This window comes from Diabrotica virgifera, chromosome 2 (genome assembly GCF_917563875.1).
Source record: "Diabrotica virgifera virgifera chromosome 2, PGI_DIABVI_V3a".
Taxonomy (NCBI): Eukaryota; Metazoa; Arthropoda; class Insecta; order Coleoptera; family Chrysomelidae; genus Diabrotica; species Diabrotica virgifera.
Window position 1 is genome coordinate 226,240,308 of NC_065444.1, and position 27,521 is coordinate 226,267,828.

The 27,521-nt window shown below is 32.7% G+C and overlaps 1 protein-coding gene and 1 long non-coding RNA gene across 3 annotated transcripts in view; both read right to left on the reverse strand.

Annotated features, from left to right (window-relative positions):
- Window positions 1–11,879: 11,879 nt before the first annotated feature.
- LOC126880458 (uncharacterized) lies at window positions 11,880–15,272 on the reverse strand. The gene is made up of 3 exons (XR_007696594.1): window positions 14,073–15,272; window positions 13,820–14,014; window positions 11,880–12,039 (listed from the first exon to the last, which is right to left on the reverse strand). It is a non-coding gene; the product is annotated as an uncharacterized LOC126880458 (long non-coding RNA).
- Window positions 15,273–24,972: 9,700 nt separating this feature from the next.
- LOC126880447 (synaptogenesis protein syg-2-like) overlaps window positions 24,973–27,521 on the reverse strand; it is an 832,444-nt gene continuing 829,895 nt past the window's right edge. For both annotated transcript variants that reach the window (XM_050644308.1, XM_050644310.1), the window contains one exon: window positions 24,973–26,196. In XM_050644308.1, coding sequence (XP_050500265.1) covers window positions 26,050–26,196 — 147 coding nt within the window. In that variant the 3' untranslated portion in view covers window positions 24,973–26,049. The remainder of the gene's footprint in view (window positions 26,197–27,521) is intronic.

The following is a 27,521-nucleotide window of genomic DNA, read 5'->3' on the forward strand; positions in this document are numbered from 1 at the left end:
TTCAAATATTGATAGAACTTTGGTAGTACATTCCTGGAATGTTGTGTGTTGTTAGGGAAGGGATGAAAGGGAAAAGTTAGTGTAGTCATTAAAGGTTTTCACCTCCTATTTTGTTAAACCTTCATCGATTTGCATGAAAATTGGTGACTAGTTAGAGCATACCTCAAGAAACAAAACTGATTTGGCGCAAACTTGCACTTTTACCCTGGTGGTGATACCACCCCTTCCCGTGGGTGAAAACTATTTTATTAAAAATAACCCCACAAATCGCTAGAGGGACAAATTTTAAGCAAAATTTGTAATATCATGTTATTAAAATAAATCAATACTTTTTGAGTTATTAAAGATCAAAGATTTGTCTATTTAAGAGCACATGCGTGAAGATAAGGATGATAAAAAGAACATATTAATTAATTGTATGTTAGTAAAATATTATTTTTATATTATTACCATATTTAATTGAATTTTTTCTATCAATATAAACTGAATATGTCCAGAAACTGGGGGGTGTCCAATAATGGGTACATTTGACATATTTGAATACATTTTTTGCTAAATTTACAATATCGAAATATTATAAAAATAATATTTTACTAACACACAATTAATTAATAATATGTTCTCTTTATCATCCGTAACTTCACGCATGTGCTCTTAAATAGAGAAATCTTTGATCTTTAATAACTCAAAAAGTATTGATTTATTTTAATAACATAATATAACAAAATTTACTTAAAATTTGTCCCTCTATCGATTTGTGGGGTTATTTTTAATAAAATAGTTTTCACCCCCGAGAAGGGGTGGTATCCACCCCCAGGGTAAAAGTGCAAGTTGGCACCAAATCAGTTTTATTTCTTGAGGTATGCTCTAGCTAGTTACAAATTTTCATGCAAATCAATGGAGGTTTATCAAAATAGGAGGTGAAATCCTTTAATGACTACACTAACTTTCCCCTTTCATCCCTTATTGCCAGGGCCGCGTTTAGGTCAATTGCCGCCCTAGGCAATTCTCTAGTAGCCGCCCTTCAAACATGTACCATTTTTGCGAAAAAAAAAATGCAAGCAGAATTTTTTATTTAGGGAGCGTTCAAGTATTATGTAACGCGATTTTTGAGATTTTTGACCCCCCCCCTCCCACCTTCTACGTAACGCAATTTTTGAAGATTTTTGACCCCACCTAACCTGCGTTACGTAATACTTGAACGGTCCCTTAAATAAGAAATTTATTGTTTGGAAATGTATTAAAATGAGGAACATAGAATTTATAAAAAATAATATTTTACACAAGTGAGAAGAACAAAAATCACACTGATCACAGTATGGTATGAATTCACTTTTGACCGGTGAAAATAAACACAGAATGTTTTACATAAAAATGAAAAATTATGATTATGTATAATTTTCAATTTGCACTAGTATAAGATAGGAATGTGTTGCGATAGCAGTAGCCGTTATTTTTTAACTGTTATTTCACTGAAGCTATTTCACACTGTTACATCATTTTCATAATAACTGAAATATTCAGGTAGCTGACTACTTTTTTAATTATTGTAGACCTGTACCAAGAAAACCTACCCGTGTCCTGTCTAGAGTTCACGTCCGTGTTTTTAATTATTAACAATTTAATTTGTATGTAATTTCTACATACATTACATATATGCAATTTTATTATAAATGTATTAATTAATAAAGGGTCCAGTGGTGTCATGGTGTGGGAACGCGTGGGAACGCCGTTCCCGCACTGGTTAAGAAAAGAAAAAAAATAATAGAGAATTTAGGTTTTGTAAACAAAAATTAGCAGTGCGTTCGGGCACTGCGTTCCCACACTGCTAATTTTGCCATGACACCACTGAAAGGGTCTACATTGTTTAAACATTTCTTGAAAAAATTATTTTTTCCAAATACCTATTTTTTTAATCATATCATTATAGTATTAACTAGATCCAAACCCAGACATCCAAAGTGAAAGTTATCCTCCAACACCAAATTGTTCTATATGGTCTACATAATGTTCAGAAAAAAGTAACACCATTTTGAGCGTCGGGTTTGGGGGGGGGGAGAGGGGGGAGAAATCGGTAAATTCGTAGTTTTTTAAGTTTTTCGTCAATATTTCTAAAACTATGCGGTTTAGCATGAACAACCTTCTATACAAAAATGTTCTACATTAAGTTTGAAACAAAAAAGTATGAATAATGAAAGTATGAAAAATATGAAAAAGTCCTCTGCATAATCCGTCTAAAATGAACGGTCAAAGTTATGGAGGTAGTATAGTATAATTGGTCCAAAAAAGGCCTAACCCAGACATTAAAAGTAAAAGTTTTCCTCTAACACCAAATTGTTCTATATGGTCCAGATATTATTCAGTAAAAAGTTACACCATTTTAAGCGTCAAGTTTGGGGGGTAAATAGGGGAGAAATCGGTAAATTAGTAGTTTTTTATGTTTGTCGTCAATATTTCTAAAAATATGCTTTAATGTTCTATACAAAAATGTTCTACATTAAATTTAAAACAAAAAAGGTCCTATACATAATTGTTATAAAGTCAACGATTCCACAGTTACGGAGGGTGAAAAGTGGAGGTTTTCGATACTTTTTATATTTTTTGAGCAATTTATAATATTTTTACTGATTGAAAGAAATTTTCTTTAACAGGATTTGCTATTTCAGTGGCCGATGGTATGTTAGTGATAAGCCCTTGAAGAAATGTCAACCTCACCACCCAAAATCATCTTCAATTGCCCAAGTAATATAAAAAGTATCGAAAACCTCCACATTTCACCCTCGTAACTCTGGAACCGTTGATTTTATAACAATTAAGGATAGGACCATTTTTGTTTTAAATTTTATGTAGAACGTTTTTGTATATAACATTGTTTACGCTTAAACATAGTTTTAGAAATATTGACGAAAAACGTAAAGAAATAACTAATTTACCGATTTCTCCCCCATCTCCCCCCCAAACCGAACGCTCAAAATGGTGTAACTTTTTACTGAACAATATGTGGATCATATAGATCAATTTGGTGTTGGAGGAAAACTTTTACTTTGGATGTCTAGGTTAGGCCTTTTTTTGGACCAATTATACTATACTACCTCCGTAACTTTGGAATCGTTCATTTTAGAAGGATTATGTATAGAACAAATTTATTGTAGAACATTTTTGTATAAAAGGTTGTTCATGCTAAACCTCATAGTTTTAGAAATATTGACGAAAAACGTAAAAAACTACGAATTTACCGACTTCTCCCCCCTCTCCCCCCCAAACTCGACGCTCAAAAAGGTGTGACTTTTTTCTGAACATTATATGGACGATATAGAACAATTTGGTGTTGGAGGATAACTTTCACTTTGGATGTCTGGGTTATGTCATTTTTTAATCAATTCTATCATACTATTAATGATCATAGAAAAAGTTTAAGTACCTACCTATATTTTAATAAATAAATTATTTTTATTAAATAATAATTTATTGAACATAATTTGTTCATTAAAATATACCTTAACTTTTTCTATGATTAATAATGATAGTATTATTACAAAAAATGGATTTTTGAGAAAATATTATTTTTTCAAACATTGTTTAAAAAATTAGACTGTTTATTAATTAATAAATGTCTAGACAAATTGCATATTTGTAATTTACATAAAAGTACATACAAATTAAAAGAAGAAATATCAAACTTCATTGAGTAGATCCCAAGATATAGAAAATGGTAGTAGCTTTAAGTTGGTTTTTTAGTTCTTGAACTCGTGGATTTTTCGGCTCCCGCCAGATAGCTGACAACTGTTTTAATTGTTGACATATAGGATGAAAACCTACATGTTTCCTGCCTAGAGTTCGCGTTCGTTTTTTAATTATTAACAATTTAGTGCAATCAACGCAGAAGCTCCCCCTTCACTTACTATGACTAATCATCATTTGAACTACATTTTTAAAAATTCGAGTAAAATATCATCTTTCCGAATACCTATGTAAGAAGATGTTTTGTAAATGTTTATAAACTAGTTTTTTTTACTATATTACATATTTTTTTTATCTTTTCTTAATACATTTTGATAGGATCACTTTCTACTTTCATTTGGCATACGCAGAATTGTCCTATCTTCATTATTTTCTGTCATTTGTTATTGCAAAACAAAGGTCTCTGGGATAAACAAATAGAATACCTAACTTTTAAACTAATTAATGGATCGGTCTCAAATTTTGGGAGTTTGTTATGTACCCCAATACCCAACTTTGAGTAAAGCGAAACACTACAGTTCTAAGTTAGTTTTACGAAAAGTTGTTAATAAATAACGATTTTCAGTTATTTTGCAGTTTACGAAGCAACAAATTAACTTTTTGACTTTCAAAAATCGTCATTGTGAAGGTTTTTCAATGTTCTAAAAAAATAAATTTTGTATTTTTATGTCAACTATTTAGCTTTTTAATTGAGTGCAAAAAATGGAAAAAATCGCATTGATTGAACCAAATTGTTAATAATTAAAAAACACGATCTCTAGTCAGGAAACATGAAGGTTTTCATCCTATAGGTCAAATCCACAATAACTAAAAAAGTAGTCAGCTACCTTGATATTAATTTCATTGTCCCGAACATGGTCTATTTCTTGCTTATTTCCCTGGCTGGAGTATTATATCAGTGCGACGATACGAATGTTATCTCCTTGTAATAATACAGTTTAAAAATCCCAACTCTAACTCGATTTCCTACTGGTAATCTTTAGTTTCTGCAATATGTGCAATATTGATGTTTTCAGTCAATTCACCGTGTTTGCGGAGCTTCTGGCGGCCCAATAATCACTAAATTTATGACTTCCGTTCTTTTTGGATGAACAGTGTTAGGTTTAAGATAACAGAATGCTATGTTTGTTTTATTTTTGATATGAATGCAATTTCTTTTATTTAGAAACGAACGCCCACTTATATTTCATTGATGGATGAATGATGAATATACATATTTGTTATTCGATTTTAATTTTTAAATACAAATATTTTTTGTACAGTATTTTTGCCGCCCCAGGGGCGTCATTTGATAGGGTTAGGGGAGGCAGTTGCCACCTCCCCTGAAACTGAAAATGACTGAAATTTACAAAAAATACTTTCAGTTTTCATTATTACATCATATAATATAATGTATTGTATATTATATAATGCTTGCCCCCCCCCCCCCAATCAAAATTTCAAGCCCGTGTGCCGCCCTCTCACAATTTGCCGCCGTAGGCAGCTGCCTATATTGCCTAATGGATAAAGCAGCCCTGCTTATTGCTACTTCCTGTATCCACTGAGGTGTCAGCCTGATATCAATATACAATGGACACATTTCACATGCCAAACTACATATTACTTATGACGATGATTTTTCGGCTCTAGCTCTTAGACTAATATGCCAAAATCATAATTTAAAAATAAATATCGACCTATTTCTGGAATTGCCTTCAAAATCGCCCAATCTACAAAAAATGAAATTATTCCATAATTTAGCCCCTCAGTGTACCTACATAAATTAAGTTAAACAGGAATTGATGATGGGTAAAAATAAAATGTTAAAATAATGAAACAAGACAGTAAACATATATTTATACATTTTTTCATATAAAATTTACAATTTACATTAAAACAGTAGATACAAACAAAGTGAAATTCGTTATATGTCATTTATGTATTTGCTGTCCCCTTCTTTACACACCACAAAGTACAAATTATTTTTTAATATTGTTTATTAACTTTGTGTCCATGTGTTGAAAGAGGAGATAAAGTAAGTACATCGGCTATGATAGGCTACTGAATATTCTTTTATGTACAAATTTATACTAAAAAATTAACCTATATAATAGTCTAAGATCCCACTGCAACACCATTACGTTCATAACGTAGTTAATAAAAATCACCTTTTTATATAAATTTAAGAATAGAAAAATCTAATCTCATGAAAGCCCAATGCGACAAGTCACGCAGTCCGGTACATTTATCGATATGGAAACATTAAATGACGTTTAATAAACGTCATTTTATTTTTTTACATCCCGGATACTAATTTTATTATTAACAAATTATATGTAGGTACTATCCGACAAGTGAGTGCTGGCGGTTTGTGCGTAGAACAAATTGAAAAGTGGAAGGGATTGCTCATTTCTATTGCTGTCGGCTAGGAGTTTACATTGTAGTAAATAATATCCACTAACGTAATTTTCAGATCCTAACCAAATTTTTGATACGGCAACCACGCATTTGTGACTCCCGCGATTAAGGTCACCCGCCACCTGTCGCTTGTCGGATTGTATATTGTATTAAAATAATATTTTTAAAATTGAATAAAGGAATTTTATTATTTATTGATTAGTTCAAATTTTCGATTTTACACAAATTATCTTATACGTATTAATATTTAGTTTGACTTTGACGCTTCTGTCAAAATAAACAAGGGATGCTTTATACGTTAGCAGATGGCGTTAGGAATTTATTAAAATGTTTTAAATTAATATACTTCTTCTTCTTCTTTTAAATAGGCAGTACTGCCTGTTTTTCTTCAACGGCGCCTTTCATTCTGCCCCTAAGTTGTCATTTCATCTTTTTATTGGGCGTCCTATACTTCCTTCGCCTAACGGTGATTTGTCCCTGGCTATTCTTACTATCCTTGATTCAGACATCCTGCTTATGTGTTCACAAATTATTAATGAAACCAACTTTACCAAGCTGCAGACGGGGTTTGTGAATTGCAACTTTTTAGAATTCCCTCTTGTCTTCACTGCAGCATCCATCTGGCTTGCAAATTTTAGAAGCCTTGGAGGTGTTACCAGGGAAATGGACCAATAAGTTTTCAATTTAAAAATCTTTTAGTAATATTTTTAATATTTTTCAATATTATTAATGTTGCTATTAGCATTGAAAACTTTGCCTTTCAATTGCCAGATGACGCTAGTCACCTAATCCATACAAGTCAGTTGCAATGTGGGGTTAAGCTTTCAAGGTTTGGTCACTTCGAGCAGAGAGCAGCAGGCCTACGTCTCTCGGATGATGACTCCAATAAGAGTCGAAAATCGTCGATTCAGAGTGCTGGACTGCGCTCCCTGTTCTAAGTGAAAAATAAGATTGTTTTGCTTTCGCATTGCAACTGAATAAAAATTGTATACATTTTTTTTTTAGTTTATTAATGGAACATAAATACCTATTATTTGATATTAAGGGCCGGTACTTTCTGTCCCGATTAACCCTGGTTAGAGGAATTTAGCATGACAAGGATCGTGTCAGGATCGTTCAATTTTAAATAACGTGCAATTTGCAAGAGACATGATCCAAATGTATTAATACCAACTAATTAATTAGTGCACCCTTTATCATACTGTAAGAAAACTCGATCTGTACTTTCATTTTTGGGGCGCAATAATAAATACTTCTTCACCAACCGCACATAATTAATTGCATCGCTATCAGCAACTGTAAAGCGTCGAGCCATCAGAATCTTAAATGGTCGGATAGTAATAAGCAATACGCTTCCTTCTTCCTTGATGTCATGTAAACGTAAATCGCACAATAGGGCTTTTCATTCACAGTCATTTGTTTCGAGCTCCTGTCATATGTCATATGACAGAAGCTCGAAACAAATGACAATTGATAAAAAGCCCTATTCACATGTTCTCTAAGAGCGAAAGGTACCGCAAATGGCGACCACCTTCAAAAATAAATACCTACGTAATATCCGTTCATCTGTGAAAAACTTCGGCAAATCATCTTCCTTGAATACATATGCTTCTTGGCCATGTCATTTTTGCTAGTTGCCTTCATGAATGCATGCACTTTCACAAATCCTTCTAAAACGACCCATTTGTTTATCCTCAACATACTTTGCAATTTCGAATGGATAGCCCACATAGTCGACGGCTTATCCTGTTCGGAAATTTTCTGAAGGTAAGCAAGCACAACTTGTTCATCTGTATCTGCTACCTTTTGCTCTTCCATCCATTTCCATCCAAGCGTCTTCATATTTTTGCGGTACTAATCGCGACTCTTCTTTACTATTGAAATAGTGAATGTTAGAACTCATTTTTAAGCAATATATAATCAGTAATAACAATTAATCTTATGTGACAGATTGCAAATTAATTTTGATGTATTTTGAATGCTGATGTACATCACAAATTCAACCATTTTACATTATTAGCTCTTATTTAAAATTTTTGTAGTAATAATACATGATTTCAAAGTGTATCAATAAAAAAAATAGCGGAATACCGGATTTACACTCAGTCCTGTTCGACAGGGAATTGGACAGGGAAGTGGGCAGCGTCAATGTGTAAATAGCTTACTCGCGCTGTTCATGCTCATGCTACTGCCATTGCACGACGATGCCCAAAAAGTCGGTTTTTGTGGCGGAAGTCAAAGGAGAGGCAGCGCGAATACGAGTGAGTATTCACATTCAGCTACTCTCTCTCTCTCTCTCTCTCATTTGCCGCCGGCAAAGCGGCAAGTGAGTAAAGGAGCAAGACGATGCTGTCGTCACATTCCATTCTTGTGAGTCGTTCCGTAATGAGTTGTGAGGACATTGGCGAGGAACTGATGTGAACACCTCACTCGCGTCGATATCGTATTTCGGGCAATATTTCCGTCAGCGGCAGCAGCAGTTGCAATAGATGAGTATAAATCCGGCATAAAGTATTCATGGATAACTTGTCTTTAAAACGCTTGCTCTATTTCGAGCACTCCGTCTACAAGATCATGCTCGAAAAATCGCGCGTGTTTTAAAGACATCAATATTCGACTAAGTTTTCACTCTAATGGCATATAAAACAACATAATGCTATTCTACACCCCACCAGAATGAAAACAATGGGAACCTTCTTTGGTTACACCTCCGAGGCTTCTACAATTTGCAAGCCATACGGATGCTGAGACTAAGGAAGATGAGGGAATTCTACAATTTACAATTCACGTCCCATCTGCTCAGCGCGGTAAAGTTCCAACGAGAATGGTTCCCTTCATACTCCACACATAGTAAATGTAAATCAAAAATGAATAACCATTTTCAATTTCGTTGCAAAACGAAAACACAGCCGAACCATATTCTAGTCCAATCAGAGAGTGCCGCAAGCACCCCTACCGGTTTAGAAACTTATTAGTCTCTCATCAGGAGGCACATATGCTGCTCTCCCTGATCCAACCAAAACAAACCCCAGCGTGCAGTCCCGGATTGCAACGAACGAAATGGCATAGATGCCCTAGCGGCAACTGCTAGCAAAAAGACTAAGTTTTCACTCTAATGGCATATAAACCAACATAATGCTATTCTACACCCCACCAGAATGAAAACAATGGGAACCTTCTCTGGTTACACCTCCGAGGCTTCTACAATTTGCAAGCCATACAGATGCTGAGACTAAGGAAGATGAGGGAATTCTACAATTTACAATTCACGTTCCCGAAATTGAAAATGGTTATTCATTTTTGATTTACATCAATATTCATTTATACTTTAATATACTATCATTTAAAAAATAAATGAACGAATTTTTTTTTCAAAAATTTATTACCATTAATTTAATTAAAATTATTTGCGGCCACTTTTTGGCTGGCAACCCGTTATCAATGTATTCTCCTATTCTTAAATTTATAGAAAAATGTAAGTTTGATTATCTACATTATGAACATAGTGCATTTGTAGTGGGGTCTCGTACTATACCGTTTCACCAAATATAACAAGAATCTACAGGTCGAGCAAGTCTCGTAAATTTCACGATTGCGAGCCACGCTTCACGCAACCGTGTTTGCGTACTTGTGTTTCGAGTTGCGTGGTCGTGCAGAGTTATATTTACCAATTCGCGCAATCGTACTTGAGACGCTGTGTCAGGTGAGGTGTTTGAAAATTTGTGTAACTTGATTGCTTGATTCTGTGGTGTGAAGGTGGTTAAACTTTTGTTTTATTTTTTTTTGTTTTGTTTGTTTTTGTTGTTGCGAATATATCGCAGAAAGTTTTTAGATGAAGTAATTGTATGATGAAGATAACACAGAAAATACAAGAGGGCAGCATACTTTGCAAAACAACTGTTACAATTTGAAATCAACAATTTGTTAAGTTGTTGTCTTGCAGAGGAATATTTATAATCAATGCTTGCAGGTAAAAAAAGTGACTTTTTAAAAAATTATATCTTGGAAACTAAAAATTATTTTTATTTATAATTGAAACATGTAAAAGTATAGTACTCTCAAAAAAATTTCAGCCAAAAATATTCATTTTTGTAGAGTTGACTGCAATTTTTCGACAACAGCCCTTTTTTGCCGTGAGCAGCATAACAAGTCCAGTCTCATCTGAAATCAAAGTTTCTTGTAGTTTATACCTCTGGCTAGTGAATCAACAAAGGATTTTTTATTAGATGAGGTCATTTTTGTTTTATAAAAAAAACTACTTTAAAAATGAGAAAAATTGGGGTCAAAAATGTGTTTAAACTTATGTAAAATCTTCAAATTTCATTTTTTTTTAATTCCTTCGTTCATATTCTAGCCAGAGGTATAAACTACAAGAAACTTTTTGATTTCAGATGAGACTGAAATCTCTACAAAAACTTAAACTCTACAAAAATGAATATTTTTGGCTGAAACTTTTTTTGAGACTACCTTAAGTACTATACTTTTACATGTTCCAATTATAAATAAAAATAAATTTTAGTTTTCGAGATATAATTTTTTTAAAAAGTCACTTTTTTTACCCACAAGACCCCTTAAAAAAATGTTTGGAAGAATATGTTTGATGGCCAAGATGCATACATATATTTAGAAGGAAAGTTCCTGATTTCTGTAGTATAATACATAATACCGAAGAGGAAGTAGCCCTAAGCGCCGGACTCCACTTGCGATTTGTAGTTGTGAAGATTGAACACATTCTTTCAAATAGAAGTCAATCCATGATTATTTAGTCACAAATGGATTGACTTGTATTTGAAACAATGTGTTCAATCTTCCTGATTACAAATCGCAAGTGGAGTGCGGCGGTAATAACACCAAAATATTCCATATAGGTCCATAGAAGGTACACAGACATTGAAAAATTCCTGGAATATCCCCGAAAACATGTTCCCTGAGAACATCCCAGGAAAATCCTGTGTCAGCAAACATTACCTGAGTGTTTAAACATTACCTGAATGTCTTATTGGAACATTCCATGAATGTCCACGAATGTTCTCTGGACATTCAAAATATATTTTATAGACATTCCCTGGATATACCAGAAATACAGTGATGAGCGCTCTAATAACCGGCAAAATAGCACAAAAGATGTATTAAGTAGTGAGATAAAAAGACATGAAACTAGTCGAGCTGGGAAATTTAGCGATATTAACTTATACATTTAGATTGTATTGATTGTGTACCACCTTCAGACGTATCAGACGAGTTTGGAAACTACCACTGTCACAGTGACAGTTTTAGTTGACATACTCCTCCGATATGTGTAAAGGTGGGATCAATATAACGTAAATTTAAAGGTTAATTTCGCTAAATTTCCCAGCTCGACTAGTTTCATTTCTTTTTATCTCACAACTAAATATTTTGCCGGTTATTAGGGCACTCATCACTGTACATCCTTGCTGATGTGACAATACCTCCTATCTGTTTTTTCATGAGTTTTGTATGAGAGATGGAAAAACATGTTTTAAGGTCACCTCCTGTGTTCATATGTAAGTTTTGACTTGTTTTGTAGTTCATAGATAGTTTAATTTACTACAAAACAAGTCAAAAAATATCATATGAAAACAGGAGGTGACCCTAAGACAAGTTTTTAGTCTCTCTTACAAAACTCATGAAAAAACAGATAGGATGTATTATTACATCACTGACGATATGTGGCCATACCAAATAATACATCCTTGATAAATATAAACATTTTTATTGAACAAAATCTTTTCATACATTTTTTTAATGCAATTTACTGATATTCCTAAATATTTCAAAAAAATGTGTCACATTTGCTTTGTAAACCTTTCTTTTGCCTTTCGTAGCCACATATTCCGTTTCCTTCCTGGTTTTTTTGTAGACCACTTCTCTCAGCTGATTCTAAAAAAAATAAAATAAATGGTAATTTTTCTATCCTTTACAATTAACAATCAGAAGAAATATTATTTACAGATAATGATATGTATAATAATAATAGGTTTGTTCTAGCATCAGTTTGAAACCATCAGCGAATAGTGGACCAGCGCGAGTAGAGGGGATCGCACTGGTGACTGTATTATGTTCTTTTACTGACCAACTGTTTGCTGATGGTTTTTGACTAGTTTGACCGTTTGCTAGAACAAACCTAATAATAATGAATATTTTGTATTTTGACAATGACATCTGATGTGGAAGTCAAAACATTAATAAAATTATTTTTTCAAGTTAACTTTCACATGCGCGTCTTAAAATTTAATACTTATATCATAAATAACTATTAAAACTATCTTAAGAGGAAACAGTATAGATCAACAGGTAGCGAAAATGTGTTCCAAGATTGCGGCTGTAATTTTGAATATTTTTTCAAGATATTTGGCACACATATTCGTAATATAATAAAGAATGGCGGTACAGAGCCCAATTTGAAAAATATATTAATATGTGGAAATTACTCTGTAATTAAATACAATATAAAAAAAAACGAGCTTGTACCGCCATTAAGAAGAACAAAAAAATACACTTTTTTCAAATACAACTTTTTTATCCGATTTTGTGTTATTTTGGAACTACTAAAATTTTTTATTTCATTAGTAGTTCCAAAATTACACAAAATCTAGGCATCGGATAAAAAAGTTTATTTGAAGAAAGTGTATTTTTTTGTTCTTCTTAATGGCGGTACAGGCTCATTTTTTAAATATTGTATAATTACAGAGTAATTTCCACATATTAATATATTTTTCAAATTGGGCTCTGTACCGCCATTCTTTATTATTTTACGAATACGTGTGCCAAATGCCTCGAAAAAATATTCAAAATTACAGTGACAATCTTGGAACACGTTTAGGCTATCTGTTTATCGCTACTGTATTACCTTAAAACATTGCAATTTGCTAAACCAGTATATTTTACTCTACTACTACTCTACTAGCTACCTCATTTTCCACTGTTTCTAAAGACTTGTTTACATGGGTAGAGTTTTGAGGAGAGTAGAGTAGTGGTAGTACTCTACCAAAAATGGCTTGATACCATTCACGTGAGGAGAGTACAAGTATAGTACTGATGCTAGTATAGTGAAACCGATTTTTGTATTTTTAAACACTCTTGATTATAAGTGCACCTTAAATTCTTAATTTTTTGCTTAAGCTTGTTTACTCCAAAGCCCCCTTGCCATTCTTTCGACGATTTCATCCTCCGCAGCTTGCTGCAAACTTTTATTTCTGTAGTATACACTACCTAAATTCCATAAACACTGGTATTCGCCGTATTATAGCTCTACAAGTTTTAAAGTTTCATCTTCGGTGAACTTCATTTTCACTATTTACACAAAACACAATTCCAGCCAGAATGACAGCGCCCCCATGTACTCTCCTACCTACTCTATTCTGCCATAATTGAGCGTGTTCCATGGGTAGAGTGTGCAGCCGAGTAGACATTTTGGCAGTAGTGGTGGTCATAGAGTAGTTACTTTGCCGTAGGTTGCTAGTCACTCTACTTTAACTCCAACTATACACTCTACCAGCTATTCTACTGTGCTGAGCATTTTTACAGGTAGAGTTACTCTACTCTATCAAGTACTTGCATCATTACTCTACCCGTGTAAACAAGTCTTAAATCTACTGAATGAAAATCTACTTAATCTTAATCTACTCTTAATGAAAAATGTCTAAAATCATTTACCCACCTAGTATTATTGTAGAATTTAAGACAGTCCAGTGCCTTATAAATAATTTCAATATGAATATTTTTCCCTTTAATTCTCCTTTGATACCACTCCATTTTAGATTTTGGGGAACTTATTTCATTGTGTTTATAGACCATATTTATTGAAGGAACCCAATCTGGAGATTGTTATTATCTATTAAGTCGGCTGGTTTTCCTATAAGATTAAAATGTTAACATCTTCAAAAATCGTTACTGTTGTAATTGTAACTTACCAGATATAAAATGATTACAGCAGACAGGACAGGAAAATTTTCATTTCGCTAGTAAAACCTGTACATTGTATTGCATTTAACCATTGTTGTCTCTCAGATACCTTATTTAGTTCAGTTTAAAAGTGAACTTTATCTTGACTTTATCACATTTCACACTTCAAAACACAACACCAATGAAGCATATTATCTTTCTAAATTAATACTTCCAGAGAAAATGTTAAATTAATCTTTGTACAACACAACATTACAAAGAAATACAACTAAAATTATCTAAAACTCATTAAGAACAGATAGAATAAGATTTATCTTTTACACCCAGTAGCCATATTGACATATTGATTTAATTTTGAAAACGATTATATTTCAATTTGGTAAATATAACTCCGTACGACCACGCAACTTGAAACACAAGTACGCAAACACGGTTGCGTGAAGCGTGGCTCGCAATCGTGAAATTTACGAGACTTGCTCGACCTGTAGATTCTTGTCCAAATATAGGCCAAAATTGAACTAATTGTCGAATTTGTTCGTTGCTGCATAGGCCAATATTAAAAGTAACGCTATTTTAATTGGCCTCTTTGGCAAAATAATAATTTCCTAAGTATGTAACAGCTTTTATATCCTTTAACTTTAAAATTTTACAACTTTGTACAGGAGTTTAGTCAATTCAATGTATTTGCAGAGAAAAAAATAAAAATTAGTTCTTAGTTTAAAACAGTGCGCAATAAAATTAGCATTTTACTTTTTAAGGGGTTATTCTACTTTAAGTTTTGGTAATAGACCTGGATCCCGCGTATCAAAAAAATTTGATTAATAGCAAGCTGAAAATTTGTTAATAGCTTAACGGTGTCTAGTCGACCATACTTTGATGTACGGGAACACTGGAACAGGAGAAGTTTTAATTGTGGAACAGTTTAAAAATTTGGAACGTCAGTTTACGCAAACGCTCCATATATTTTGTCGGACAGAACTTCCAATTTATTTGTGTTTCATTAAACTCTCATGCAAAAATCAGACTGATATTTATTACCAATATAATTCATGCCATTTGACATGTTCCTCGTGTTGGAATCATTAAAATGCCCAGTTGGTGCACCAGTCTAATTTTTGCATGAGAGTTTAATGAAATGGTAACAAATCAATTGGAAGTTCTGTCCGAAAAAATACATGGAACGTTTTCGTAGGCTGACGTTCCAAATTTTTAACTTGTTCCACAATTAAAACTTCCCCTGTTCCAGTGTTCCCATACATCAAAGTTTGTTCTACTAGACACCGTTAAGCTATGAACAAATTTTGAGCTTGCTATTAATCAAATTTTTTTTGGTACTCGGGATTGGAGGATATTGTGCCAATCCTCTACAGCAACCGTCTTGAGCACCCTGAAGGATGTAGGACTGAAATATGGTACTGGATGCTATCAGAGAATTTCTGGAGACAGGTTCATATACCTGCAGGTCAGGTCAAGGCCGACATCAATGCACTATAATTTGAGATGACCGCTTCATTATCAGCAATGTCAGTAACACACAATTAGAAGAAAACTGGCAGAAACAAATTTGAGTGCTTTCCGTCCAGCTCGTACAACACCGTAGAGCTAGACGTGGTTTTGTGCGAGAACATGCTGACTGAAGTGTGGTGGAATGAAAGAACATACCGTTCTTAGATGAGAGCAGAATAGCCCCAAGAGGTACAGATGGACGTCAACGTATCTACAGGTGTTAAAATGAAAGGTTTCATGAACGACCACAGGGTCAATCATGATTTGGGAAGGTTTCTCTTACGAAGCTCGTAATGATCTTGTTGTGTTCAACAGAAGAAAATGTGAATGCTAAAAGATACGTGAAAGATGTTGTCCAAGACCATGTCATGCCTTTCGCACCATTCAGTGATGAAAAGTTTAGATTAATAGTCCATTATTTCACGGTTTTTGCTCTAAATTTTAAAGAACCGTTTGGATTGACATGGAATTTGGCATACGCATAGCTAACAAGTCAAACATGTCAAAGAAAAAAAGTGATATTGTGCCGATGTGTGCTTTTGCCCTGGGGGTGACTTTCACCCCCTCTTGGGGGTGAAAAAATATAAGTCTAAAATAAGTCCGGAAATGGATAAACTAACTAATTTTAAGTAATTTTTGTTCTATAGAGCTTTTTCGCCAAGTCAACACTTTTCGAGTTATTTGCGAGTGAATAGGTATGTTCATTTTTCAACAAAATATCTACATTTTTAGACGGTTTTTCCCAAATAACTCAAAAAGTAAGTATTTTGTCGAAAAAAACGTTCTTAGCAAAAATATAGCCTGTAAAAAAGTAAAAAAATGGTGTACGCGTTAGGTCTATAGACCTCGTAAAACCAGAGTTATAGCCAATGAAAAATAGATTCATATTCACCAAATTTCAAATAGAATACTTCGAAGTGAAATATTCAAAAAATTAAGCACTTTTTGGGGAAACCCATTATGACTTTTTTAAAGTGTTTAAAAAAGCTTTATTTGTGTTTTTATAAAAAGTTTCTAGCATTAAATTTAAGCAAGTTGCACTCAAAATAATATTGGTCGCTTTTGTTTTGGCAAAAAATAGGGAAGACCACCCCCTAATTAGCAACTTAAATGAAATTAATCGTTACCGCTCCACAAATTATTTTAGTTTTGTTGTGTTTATATGATCTGTAAGTTTCATCGATTTAAAGTGCTTATTTTGGAAAAAATTTGGTTTTAAAGTAAAATTTTTAAAAATTTTAATTTTGAAAAATATGGTTTTTTTCAAAATAACTTCAAAATAATTGTTAGAGATACCAAAAATCTCGAAAAACAAAAAAAATCAGCATTGCTTTTCTGAATATCATGTATTTTTTTGTTTTTCTGTTAGACAAAAATTGATTGAGATTTCGTGTTTCTAAATTTGCATACATTCGTGATGAGTGACTCGTTCAACTCCTTTCTCCTACAGCCCTTTCAAAAATAAGGACTTTGAACCGATGAAACTTACAGATCATATAAACAATACATAGACGGGTCAAGAAACTTGTGAAGTCGTAACGATTAAGTTCATTTGAGATACTAATTAGGGGGTGATTTTCCCGATTTTTTTACCAAAAAAAAGTGACTAACTTTATTTTGAGCGTAACTTGTTTACTTTTGATGCTAGAAATTTTTTTTATAAAACAAAAATGAAACACTTTAAATAAGTTGTAATGAGTTTTCCCCGAAATGTGCTTCATTTTTGGTTATTTCACGTTAAAGTATTCCATTTGGAATTTGACGAATATGAACCTATTTTTAATTAGCTATAACTCTGCTCCTACTAGGATAGAAACGTGATATATATATACCATTTTTTTAAATTTTTTACAGGCTATATTTTTGCTACCAATGTTTTTTCGACAAAATACGTACTATTTGAGTTATTTGCAAAAAACCGTCTAAAAGTGTGGTTATTTTGTTGAAAAAATGAACATATTCACTGGCAAATAACTCGAAAAGTATTGACTAAGTGAAAAAACTTTATAGAACAAAAGTTACTTAAAATTAGTCAGTTTATCAATTTCCGGACTTACCTTGGACGAATATTTTTCACCCCCAAGAGGGGGTGAAAAGCACCCCCGAGGCAAAAGCACATATCGGCACAATATCACTTTTTTCTTTGACTTGTTAGCTATGTGTATGCCAAATTTCATGTCAATCCAAGCGGTTCTTTAAAATTTAGAGGTTTTGCAATATTTTACCGTTAAAGAACGGACTATATTGCATAAATGCCCGTTTTCATACCGCAATATTCACCTATGAGTATCTTAACGAGGTCGTGATTCATTATTAAAATTAAATAAAATTAAATGAAATAAATAAAATAAATAAAATAAAATAAAATAAATAAAATAAATAAAATAAATAAAATAAATAAAATAAATAAAATAAATAAAATAAATAAAATAAATAAAATAAATAAAATAAATAAAATAAATAAAATAAATAAAATAAATAAAATAAATAAAATAAATAAAATAAATAAAATAAATAAAATAAATAAAATAGAGGTCCGAAGTCCGTTAAATAGAGGTCCGTTATATCGAGGTTTTACTGTATTATAAAATCCTATTTTATAACTAAAGCCAAAGTAGATATACCTATATTTATATAAAATATAAAAGATTCTAAGAACATTTTTATTTGTTCCTGTGCAACATAGAGGAGATAATAACCTAAAATTAAAGCATTTTACAGCGTCTATTCATCTAATTATATACGAAATTCAGTCAGAAGTTTTGATAGCTGTAGAAAATTTTTTACAATGTCTACACTCTCTAATGAGTTCACATTATTGTTTCGTATTGGCAATTCCGCATGATTTGCACACCACTAATGTTTGCTATATTATCATTTGCAGTAAAAAAGGATTATTGTAGAACGTTGTATAAAAACAAGATTATTATATAGTTTTTTTTTAATTATATCATTTAACATTATAGCTTTTAATCCTTAGGCCTTAAAGGCATTTTAAGCCAAATAAATAATATTATGATAGAAAAATGCCACATGAAACATGTGACATTAAATGACATGGAAAATTAATGAAAGATGACATGACACATGACATTATATATGACATAATACACTTGCGAGCAAAAAAATCGACTAACTCGATAAATTTATAAGTTTATGGTTAGTACATATTTCATATTGTTTTCTTTGAACTAAAACAACTAATGCAAAAAAATATTGTCTATTTTAGAGCTTCCAAAAAGTAATTGTTTTATGCAAATTGGCAACGTGTTGTAAAATTTGCCCACTTCTGTATGGCATATGGAATGCAGCAAATATTGTAACGTGCATGCTCTACGGAACTTAGATCTATATGAATTTGCCGATGGTCGTCTCAGTCGCTTTTCAAATGTTGTGGGTCGCCCGTCGCCTCCTAATGCCGCAGTCTGCAGTCTCAAGGGCTTATCGTCGATACCAGGAGATCGGAAGCTATAGTCGACGATTACGTTCGAGTCCGCAATGTGTAATAACAGAGAAGGGTGATCGATTCATTGTCTTGAGAGCCTTGTGGAATCAGCACGCGAAACGAGTTGAGCTTCAACAATCCATGAGGAATATTAAAAGTGTCACAGTGACTCAGTGGAGAGTTAGGAGAAGGCTTAAGACTGGCACTTTGACTCCCAGACAATCTAACACAGGGCCCAAATTGAACACACATCAGATACAAGCTTGACTTTAGTTTGTCCAAGAACACGCGCGTCAATTGGGACCTTGGCCAATGAAGCAGAGTTTAATTCTATGACGTTATCCAGCACCAGCGACAGTGGCGGAGCTAAAAACTTCATTAGATGAAGAGTGGGAAGCTATTCTTCAGGAATCAGTCAGAAACTTCATGAGGTCCTTTAGATCTCATCTCGCATGAAAAGTGTAATACAACACAGAGGAGGAAATACTACTTGGTTTTTTGTGTTAATTTACTTTTATATCAATAACATAATCACTTGCATTCATAAAATGTTTTTTTAGTTACTAACTTTACAAATATTGGTGTCACTGCAATAAAAATTACTTGTATTCACAATAGTTTCGTTCTAATTTTACATATACAGGGTGATTGATTAGTGGGATGAAGCTCAATAGATCCGCTATAGTAATAGATAGCAATAAAATTAATAACAAAAATTGTAGCCAACTTTGAGCTTCACATTTTAAAATTAATAAGAATGTTACAGGGTGTTCGATAACATAGTGGCAGGCCAAACTTATGTTTTTTTTAAATAGAACACCCTGTATTTTATTTTATATTCGAAATTTTCTTAACTTCTCCATTACAAAAATATAAAGGTCTGTTATGTTATACAGGGTATTTACAAAGTTATAATCAATTTTCTATGAAAATAGTAACAAGATCAGCTCCCTGTGTAAATAAAAATAAGCACAACGGCAGTGGTTTATTGATGCCATATTTTTTATTTATTGTCAAAATTTTTAAAAATGATTGAAATTGCTAATTTTTTGAAGTTATACTTATTTAGGCGCGATTTCATTGAGGGTGAAATTTTATTAATCCGCGCGCATGCTCACACAGGCAGTATGGAGTTCGTTACTAAATGTTTTAATTGAGAAACGTCAAAATATTTATATTTCATTTATTAACATTAATATTAATAATACAACTTGCGCAATTTGAAAAAGGTAGTTTAAAAGGCTTTTAAAATTTAATTTAAACTATATTATTGCATTTTTAATAGAATATACAAAAATAAAAGTAGATACTTTATTCTTATTTACGTATTGACAGTATAGGCAGTTTTGATGTAATGTCAAAAAAAATATAAAAATGGAATGTCAGTCAAGTTCAAGTAAAAGTTTTTGTAGGTATTGTCCTGTAATTGAGAATGAATAAATTATAATTGTTGATATAGGTATAATAAAGACGTTTGTAGAAAAAATATTTTATGATATAGGTATATGTTAAAAAGTACATTTTCAAGGCACTCATGTGAATTGGAGAATGAGCGAAGCGAATCTTTCACACGAAACTTTCACATACGTGCCTTAAAATTGTACTTTTAACATTTATATCATAAATCACTATTATTATAATTTTTGTGTATTTGGACTTGTCTACCTTGGGAATAAGATAATAAGTAATATGGTTTTTCTCATGAGGATCTTTCAGTGCGTCACAGTTTTCCGATTTCTTTCTAACGCATTAAATTGCATGTGACAGAAAAAAACGCACGTCGGTGATTACATTTCGTCGGTGACATTTATAACATTTATTCCAGTTGTCAATAAATGGCGCTATAATCGAAAAAAAATTATTTACGAATTATATATCTACGAATAAGTATTGTAACGAAAGAGAAATCTTGGCCGACCACCGTATAACAGTAAACACCTCGAGAATGACGTAATCGAATGATCAAGGCCTCCGCGGAGAGGAGGAGAGACTTCTCGAACGTACGTCCCGTAGGCGGAACAAGCTGATAGCTAGAGATTGGCGTCGATTGTTCCAGAATAACAACTGGGTATAAATACGGGTATATTTGTAAATAGAGGAGTCTTAAGCTAAAGTTTGTAAAGTAAACTTGTATAAATAAATAATAAAGTCGTAAATAAATACCCGAACGCCCGTTTTTGTTACAGTATAATCTGTACAATTTATAAGACTATACAAATCAAAGAAAATACCATTTTATAAATGCAATTTGATTTGATTTTATGCCAAATTGCAAATAAAATGTGACAACTGTCAGATTTAACTAAAATGTCATGTCACTAAAATATATTATGACGGACTTACCTTTTTTCTATCATTTGTGACGCACTGAAAAATGCTCATGAAAAGAAGCATATTTAAAGTATTTTATAATTCACTTCGTCTGTTTGTCACTATGTCTGAGAAATCTTGTAGCCCGGATAAACAAAAGGGTATAGCTCAGTGGTAGAGCGTTGGACTGGAGATCAAGAGGACCCCGGTTCGAATCTTGGTGTTTTCTAATCTTTTTTTAATTTTTGGTATTGTTTTAATAAAAAAATTTCCAAAGTAGTAAGTAAAAATTAATTAAATCTTTAAATAAAATACAAATAAACTGTCCGAAAGTATATTTATTTCATTGAAATCATATTTAGAAGTATAACTTCTTACGTGCGTACAAAGTACACACACATTCTTTTTTATATCGAAAACAGGGTAAGTCCAAACGCAAGTACATCATTTTTTCACTAATGTTAAATAGAACACCCTGTATTTTATATTACTATTGAAAAGTCGCATTATCGTGGTTTAATTTGTATACAACATTCTCTATGTCTAAATTTATTAGTTTTCGAGATATTTTCATTTTTCAATGGACCAGTAGCGTGGCCACCCAGATCACCAAAATTTAATAAATTGGATTGGTTTTTTGGGGTTACATTAAGAATGAAAGTTATAAAATGCCTCCAACAACAAGGGATGAGATGAAACATAGAATACTAAGTGTATTTCGAAGTGTTAATTGTCAAACGATTCGTAGTGTAAGTAACTGATTCACTCATCTCATTTTGAACACCTTATGTAATTAAATATATAAAATTTTGTACTAAAAGTAGCATTTAATTTTTTCAAAAATGTTGTATTTTGTGTTTTTTTTGTAAAATTTTTTACTGATAAATTATTTTTCGTTCTTTATTTGTTACATTGTTACATTTACATAAAAAAGTAGTTTTTAATTGTTTTCACAAAATGCTGTATTTTGTGTTTGTGTTTTTTTTTTGTAAAATTTATAATTACTAAATTATTATTTTTTCTTTATTTGTTACATTTACACACAAAAGTAGTTTTTAATTGTTTCAAAAATGTTGTATGTTGTGGTTGTGTTGTTTTTGTAAAATTTATTACTAATAAATTATTTTTCTATCTTTATTTGCTACATTGGTTACCGGATTGATAACCAGTAATCTTAAATTATCAGTTTTAAAAAATTCATAGTCATAGCTTACTTAAAATTTTTAGACCCCTAATTAATAATTTGCTCTGAAAAATGAAAATATCTCGAAAACTAATAAATTTAGACCAGGGAATATTGTTCAAAAATTAAAGTACGGTAACGGTACTTTTCGATAGTGACATAAACTACAGGGTGTTTTATTTAAAATTACTGAAAAAATAATGTACTTGCGTTTTGACTCAGCCTGTATTCGATATAAAGAAAATTAGCAATATTAACCATTCCTAAAAATTTTTACAATCAACAAAAAAATATGGCATCAATAAACCATTGCTGTTGTGCTTATTTTTATTTATACAGGGAGCTGAACTTGTTACGATTTTCATAGAAAATTGGTTATAACTTTGTAAATACCCTGTACAACATAACAGTTCTTTATATTTTTGTGATGGAGAAGTTAAGAAGATTTCGAGTATAAAATAAAATATAGTATGTTCTATTTAAAAATACATCAGTTTGGTTTGCCACTTTATTGAACATATTAATTTTTTAATATGCATCTCGAAGTTGTCCACAATTTTTGTTTTTAACTTTTATTGCTATCTATTACTATAGCGGATCTGTTGAGCATTACTCCACTAATCAATCACCCTGTATGTGGATAGACACTTGCCAAACGATGTAGTCAACAATATAACTTATTTTTTGAGTCAATTTTTTTTGCTCGCCTGTGTAGATACCAAGACAGATTATATTAGAGGAAAGGCACCAAATTTGAGACAGGCGCCTAATTTGAGACACCGTCGTATATTTGTGTACGATGGGTTGACATCTAGTGAAAATATTGAAAACTGATCATTCTGTGAAGTTAGTAGTAGATCTGCTTTTAGTTGGCGCTTAGAAGTGACCGTTGTTGTTTTGTCGACGTTAATTTGATTTACACCATACACAAAGTTTTTCAGAATTTATAAAAACTTACAATACATCAAGGTAAGATGATTACATTTACTCCAGTAATTTTTGTTTGGTAGTTTAATATTAGTTAATACATTTTATGCAAATTAAACGGTAATTGTGTGGCATACATAACCAACAAAAATCCGTTTAATTTTTGGCGGAAAAATCCTAATTTGAGACACCTGTAGGTTCCAAATTTGAGAGTGTCTCAAATTAGGACCCCGTGTAAAATTTTTATTTTTATGTATTTTTTTGTTTGTAGATGCCGCCAAAAAATAAAAAATGGAATGCAAATCATATGATACGGGCTGTAAATATAGTAAGAAATAGAGAGATGGGCTATTTGAAGGCCTCAAAAGTTTTTGAAGTACCAAAAGGTACCTTAGAACGATATGTGAAATCAGACAAGACTCCAGAAGAACTCGTCGGGATATCAATTGGCCGCCGACCTATTCTTCCTTTGGAATTAGAAAATGAGTTGGTTGAGTATATGCCCTAACTATGGAGCAACGTTATTTCGGGCTAAGAGCGCGTGATATAAAACGACTGGCATTTCAACTTGCAATACGAAACTCAATACCACATCCATTTAGCGGAGTCAAAAAATCAGCCGGAAAGAAATGGTTGAGACTCTTTCTGAAAAGGCATCCGACGCTTTCAATGCGTACTCCTCAGGGAATGTCATCTGCTCGAGTAAAATCGTTTACTCATGAAAATGTATCCAAGTTCTTTGACCTGTATGAACCAGAATATCTTAAGCTTACTAACCCTGCACAACGTATATTCAATGTAGACGAAACAGATATTACAATTGTTCAGCACAAACATAGCAAAGTCATTTCTTTGAGAGGGAAGAAGCAGGTTTCGTCACTTACTTCAGCAGAAGGGGCAAGCTGATTACTGTTATTTCATGTATGAATGCTGCAGGAGTTTTCGTACCACCATTATTAATCTTCCCTAGAACAAATTTGAAAACAGAGTTGATGCTAGGAGCTCCCACTGGAGCAGTCGCAGAATGCCATGTGTCAGGTTGGGTACAGGCCGATATTTTCATTAGATGGCTACAACATTTCATAAAATTCACTAAACCTTCAGCTGCAGACCCTGTTCTTCTCGTCCTTGATGGCCACTATTCTCATACGAGAAACGTTGCTCTAATAGATTTGGCCAAACAGAATCATGTGACGATTATTTGCCTCCCACCACATTCTACACATAAAATGCAACCGTTGGATGTTGCTTTTAAGGCACCGCTGAAAACTTACTACGCAAAAGAAATAGAAAACTGGCTTAGAGAAAATCAGTTGAGTGTTGTGTCGCCTTATGCCATTGCCAGTATTTTTTGTAAAGCATATAACAAAGCTGCGACGATGGAAATATCTTGCAATGGTTTCCGAAAAACTGGACTGGTCCCTATTTGTCGCCATATTTTTAGGGACTTTGAATTTGGAATTCAAGAGCACTTGGAAACACAAAACGAAAGGGACGAACAAATAATAGAACCAAACCATGAACAACCAAATCATCCAATGCGAGAACATAGAACTCCTAGTCAACCACTACCTCATCAACAGCTTGTGTCTCCGAAAGACATCTGTCCGATCCCTTTATACAAGAGAGACACCACTAAAAAGCCACATGCCAGATCAGGAAAGGCTTCAGTAATTACTCTAACACCCTACAAAGAAGAATTAGAGCAGAGTTTGCAGAAGAAAAAAGCAAAAAAACTAGTACCCCAGCTAAACTTGGATTGTGTATTAGCTCCAGAAAAAAGCAGTTCAACAAAAAGTGTTAGATCAGAAAAAACAGCAACATCCGAAGAAGAAATAGCAGTACACGAAGACGCAGGTCAACCTTCTACATCAAAAGGCAAAACATCAAGAAGGAAACGGAAAGTTTCTTCGAGTTCAAGTTCAGATAGCAGCGAAGACTTTCCATTAGCTGATTCATCGTCTGACGAAAGTGGAGAGAACGACGCGGAATGTCTATTTTGCACCGGAAAATTTTCCGACGATAAATATGGAGAACGATGGGCTAAGTGTTACCAATGTGACCAGTGTGGCAGGTGGGCACATGAAGACTGTGGAGAAATAAAGTCCAGCACATTTATTTGTCTTTTCTGCGAAGGAAAGGGCTTTTTTGAATAGTATCTCAAATTGGGGTACCTGTCTCAAATTTGGATACCTGGCTATCTCAAATTAAGCGACCTTTTATTTTTAATATTAAATGTCGCAAAAAAATTAGATGTATTTTTTTTGCAAAAATATATGTCTTATTCGATTTATTTATTTTTTGTTGTATTGTAGAAACACTAATTTTAAGTTTTCGAAATAAATGTTTTAACATTTTTGAATATTCTGTTTTATATTTGTTTTTCAAAAAAAGTGTCTCAAATTTGGTGCCTTTCCTCTATGTCAAACGACATAAAAAGGTGTGATAAAACGTGGCATGTAGCAACTATACAAGGTATAAATTAGGTATACGGTATACGCATATAATGTAATACGCAAATAAATATTTAGAAATTATATCAAATGATAATGTTCACATTGTTTGTGGAGATGCAAACTCAGCTTCACTTCGTAATTTATTTAATGTTTTTTGTTTAAACACAACTCTCAGGTCCTGGAATTGAGTCAGCTATAATGTGGTCTCGTCTCATAGTTGTAAAATTTGTGTACGATGGATCTCTGGGCCTTGGTCGGCTTCTACCCAAAGTATTGGTGGAAAGTTCTGATGGTTGAACGGGAGACTAAAAAAATAGAGTAGTACTAAGTAGATATATCAAGAGATCATGGGCTATATTATGATAAATCACGCATCCCGTTCTAAGCAGTAAAAACTCAAAATAATAGCAGTGTTCGCGCAGTACAAATCGAACGTATTTAGCGTAAGTTCGGGATTAGTTTCCAATGCGCAGGCGTCAACGTAAACTTATCCAGGACATGCTCAGGATTGTTCGCTCCGCGAACAAATTTCGGATTCGTAATGTAATGACGGGTTGCATACATTAAAGTTAGAGAAGGAAACCTTTTGTTGTCCCTTTCTTATTTCGAAATCAATGTCAAAAAATGCAAATGCAACAAATTTGTATGTCAACAAAGAGAAAGAGAATAAAAGCAACAGGCAAATGATTAGCTTTCTATAATTCAATGCCTTTCTTAGAAGTTAGAAATTTGATTAGCGTCTTTCTTTATTATTTTCACATTATTTCGATAATTTGGTATTTCCACGCCAAAATCCGGCTTACATTTTTGTAGAGAGTAAAAGATTGTTATGTATTACTTGGAAATGGCAGCTTGATATTTAGATATAAAAATTACCTTTAACTTCCTGGGGGTTGAACATTATCTGAAGGAAGGAATAATTTAGTAAAGCAATAATTTCCAATTTTGATATATAGGTTTGTATTGAATTTGATAGGTTGTGGCATTATGTTGTGGTTTATTACACCACAAAAATAATGAAATATAACAAGACACAAGAAATAGTTTCAGAATAAGTTTGATGTGTTGTTTATGTTTCATTATATTCAATTAGAGACTAATTTAACTCATAAATTAAACTGAAAAATAAACCACAAGAATATGTAGGTACTTATCAGCTCATCTAGATAGAAGAAATTAGGTAAAAACAGAGTACAATTTATTGTAATACATACTACCGTAAGAGATAATTATCGAATATCGAATGAAAATAATACTAGAAAAGGTACCTACGTATTTACAAACATACTAATGGAAAACATTGACAAACACAACTAAAAAAGCTTTAATATAAAAAATATTAAAATTTGTTTGAATAATACTTAATGATACAACACTTTACATAATTTCAAAATTTTAAAAACCAGAATCTACATCTACAAGTTGTTTAACAAAACAATATTTTAGGTTAAAAATTGGAAGGAGTAAGCTGATGTCAAGAAATTCTTCCCAAATATTTTGTGCGCCTGTGCGAACTTAAAATCCGAAACAAAATCCTCGAACGTCGAGAGCGTATCCCGGACACGTTCAGGATCTTTTTTCTGTACTGCGCGAACACCGAATTAAAAATCCGGAGGGTGTTCAGAGGGAA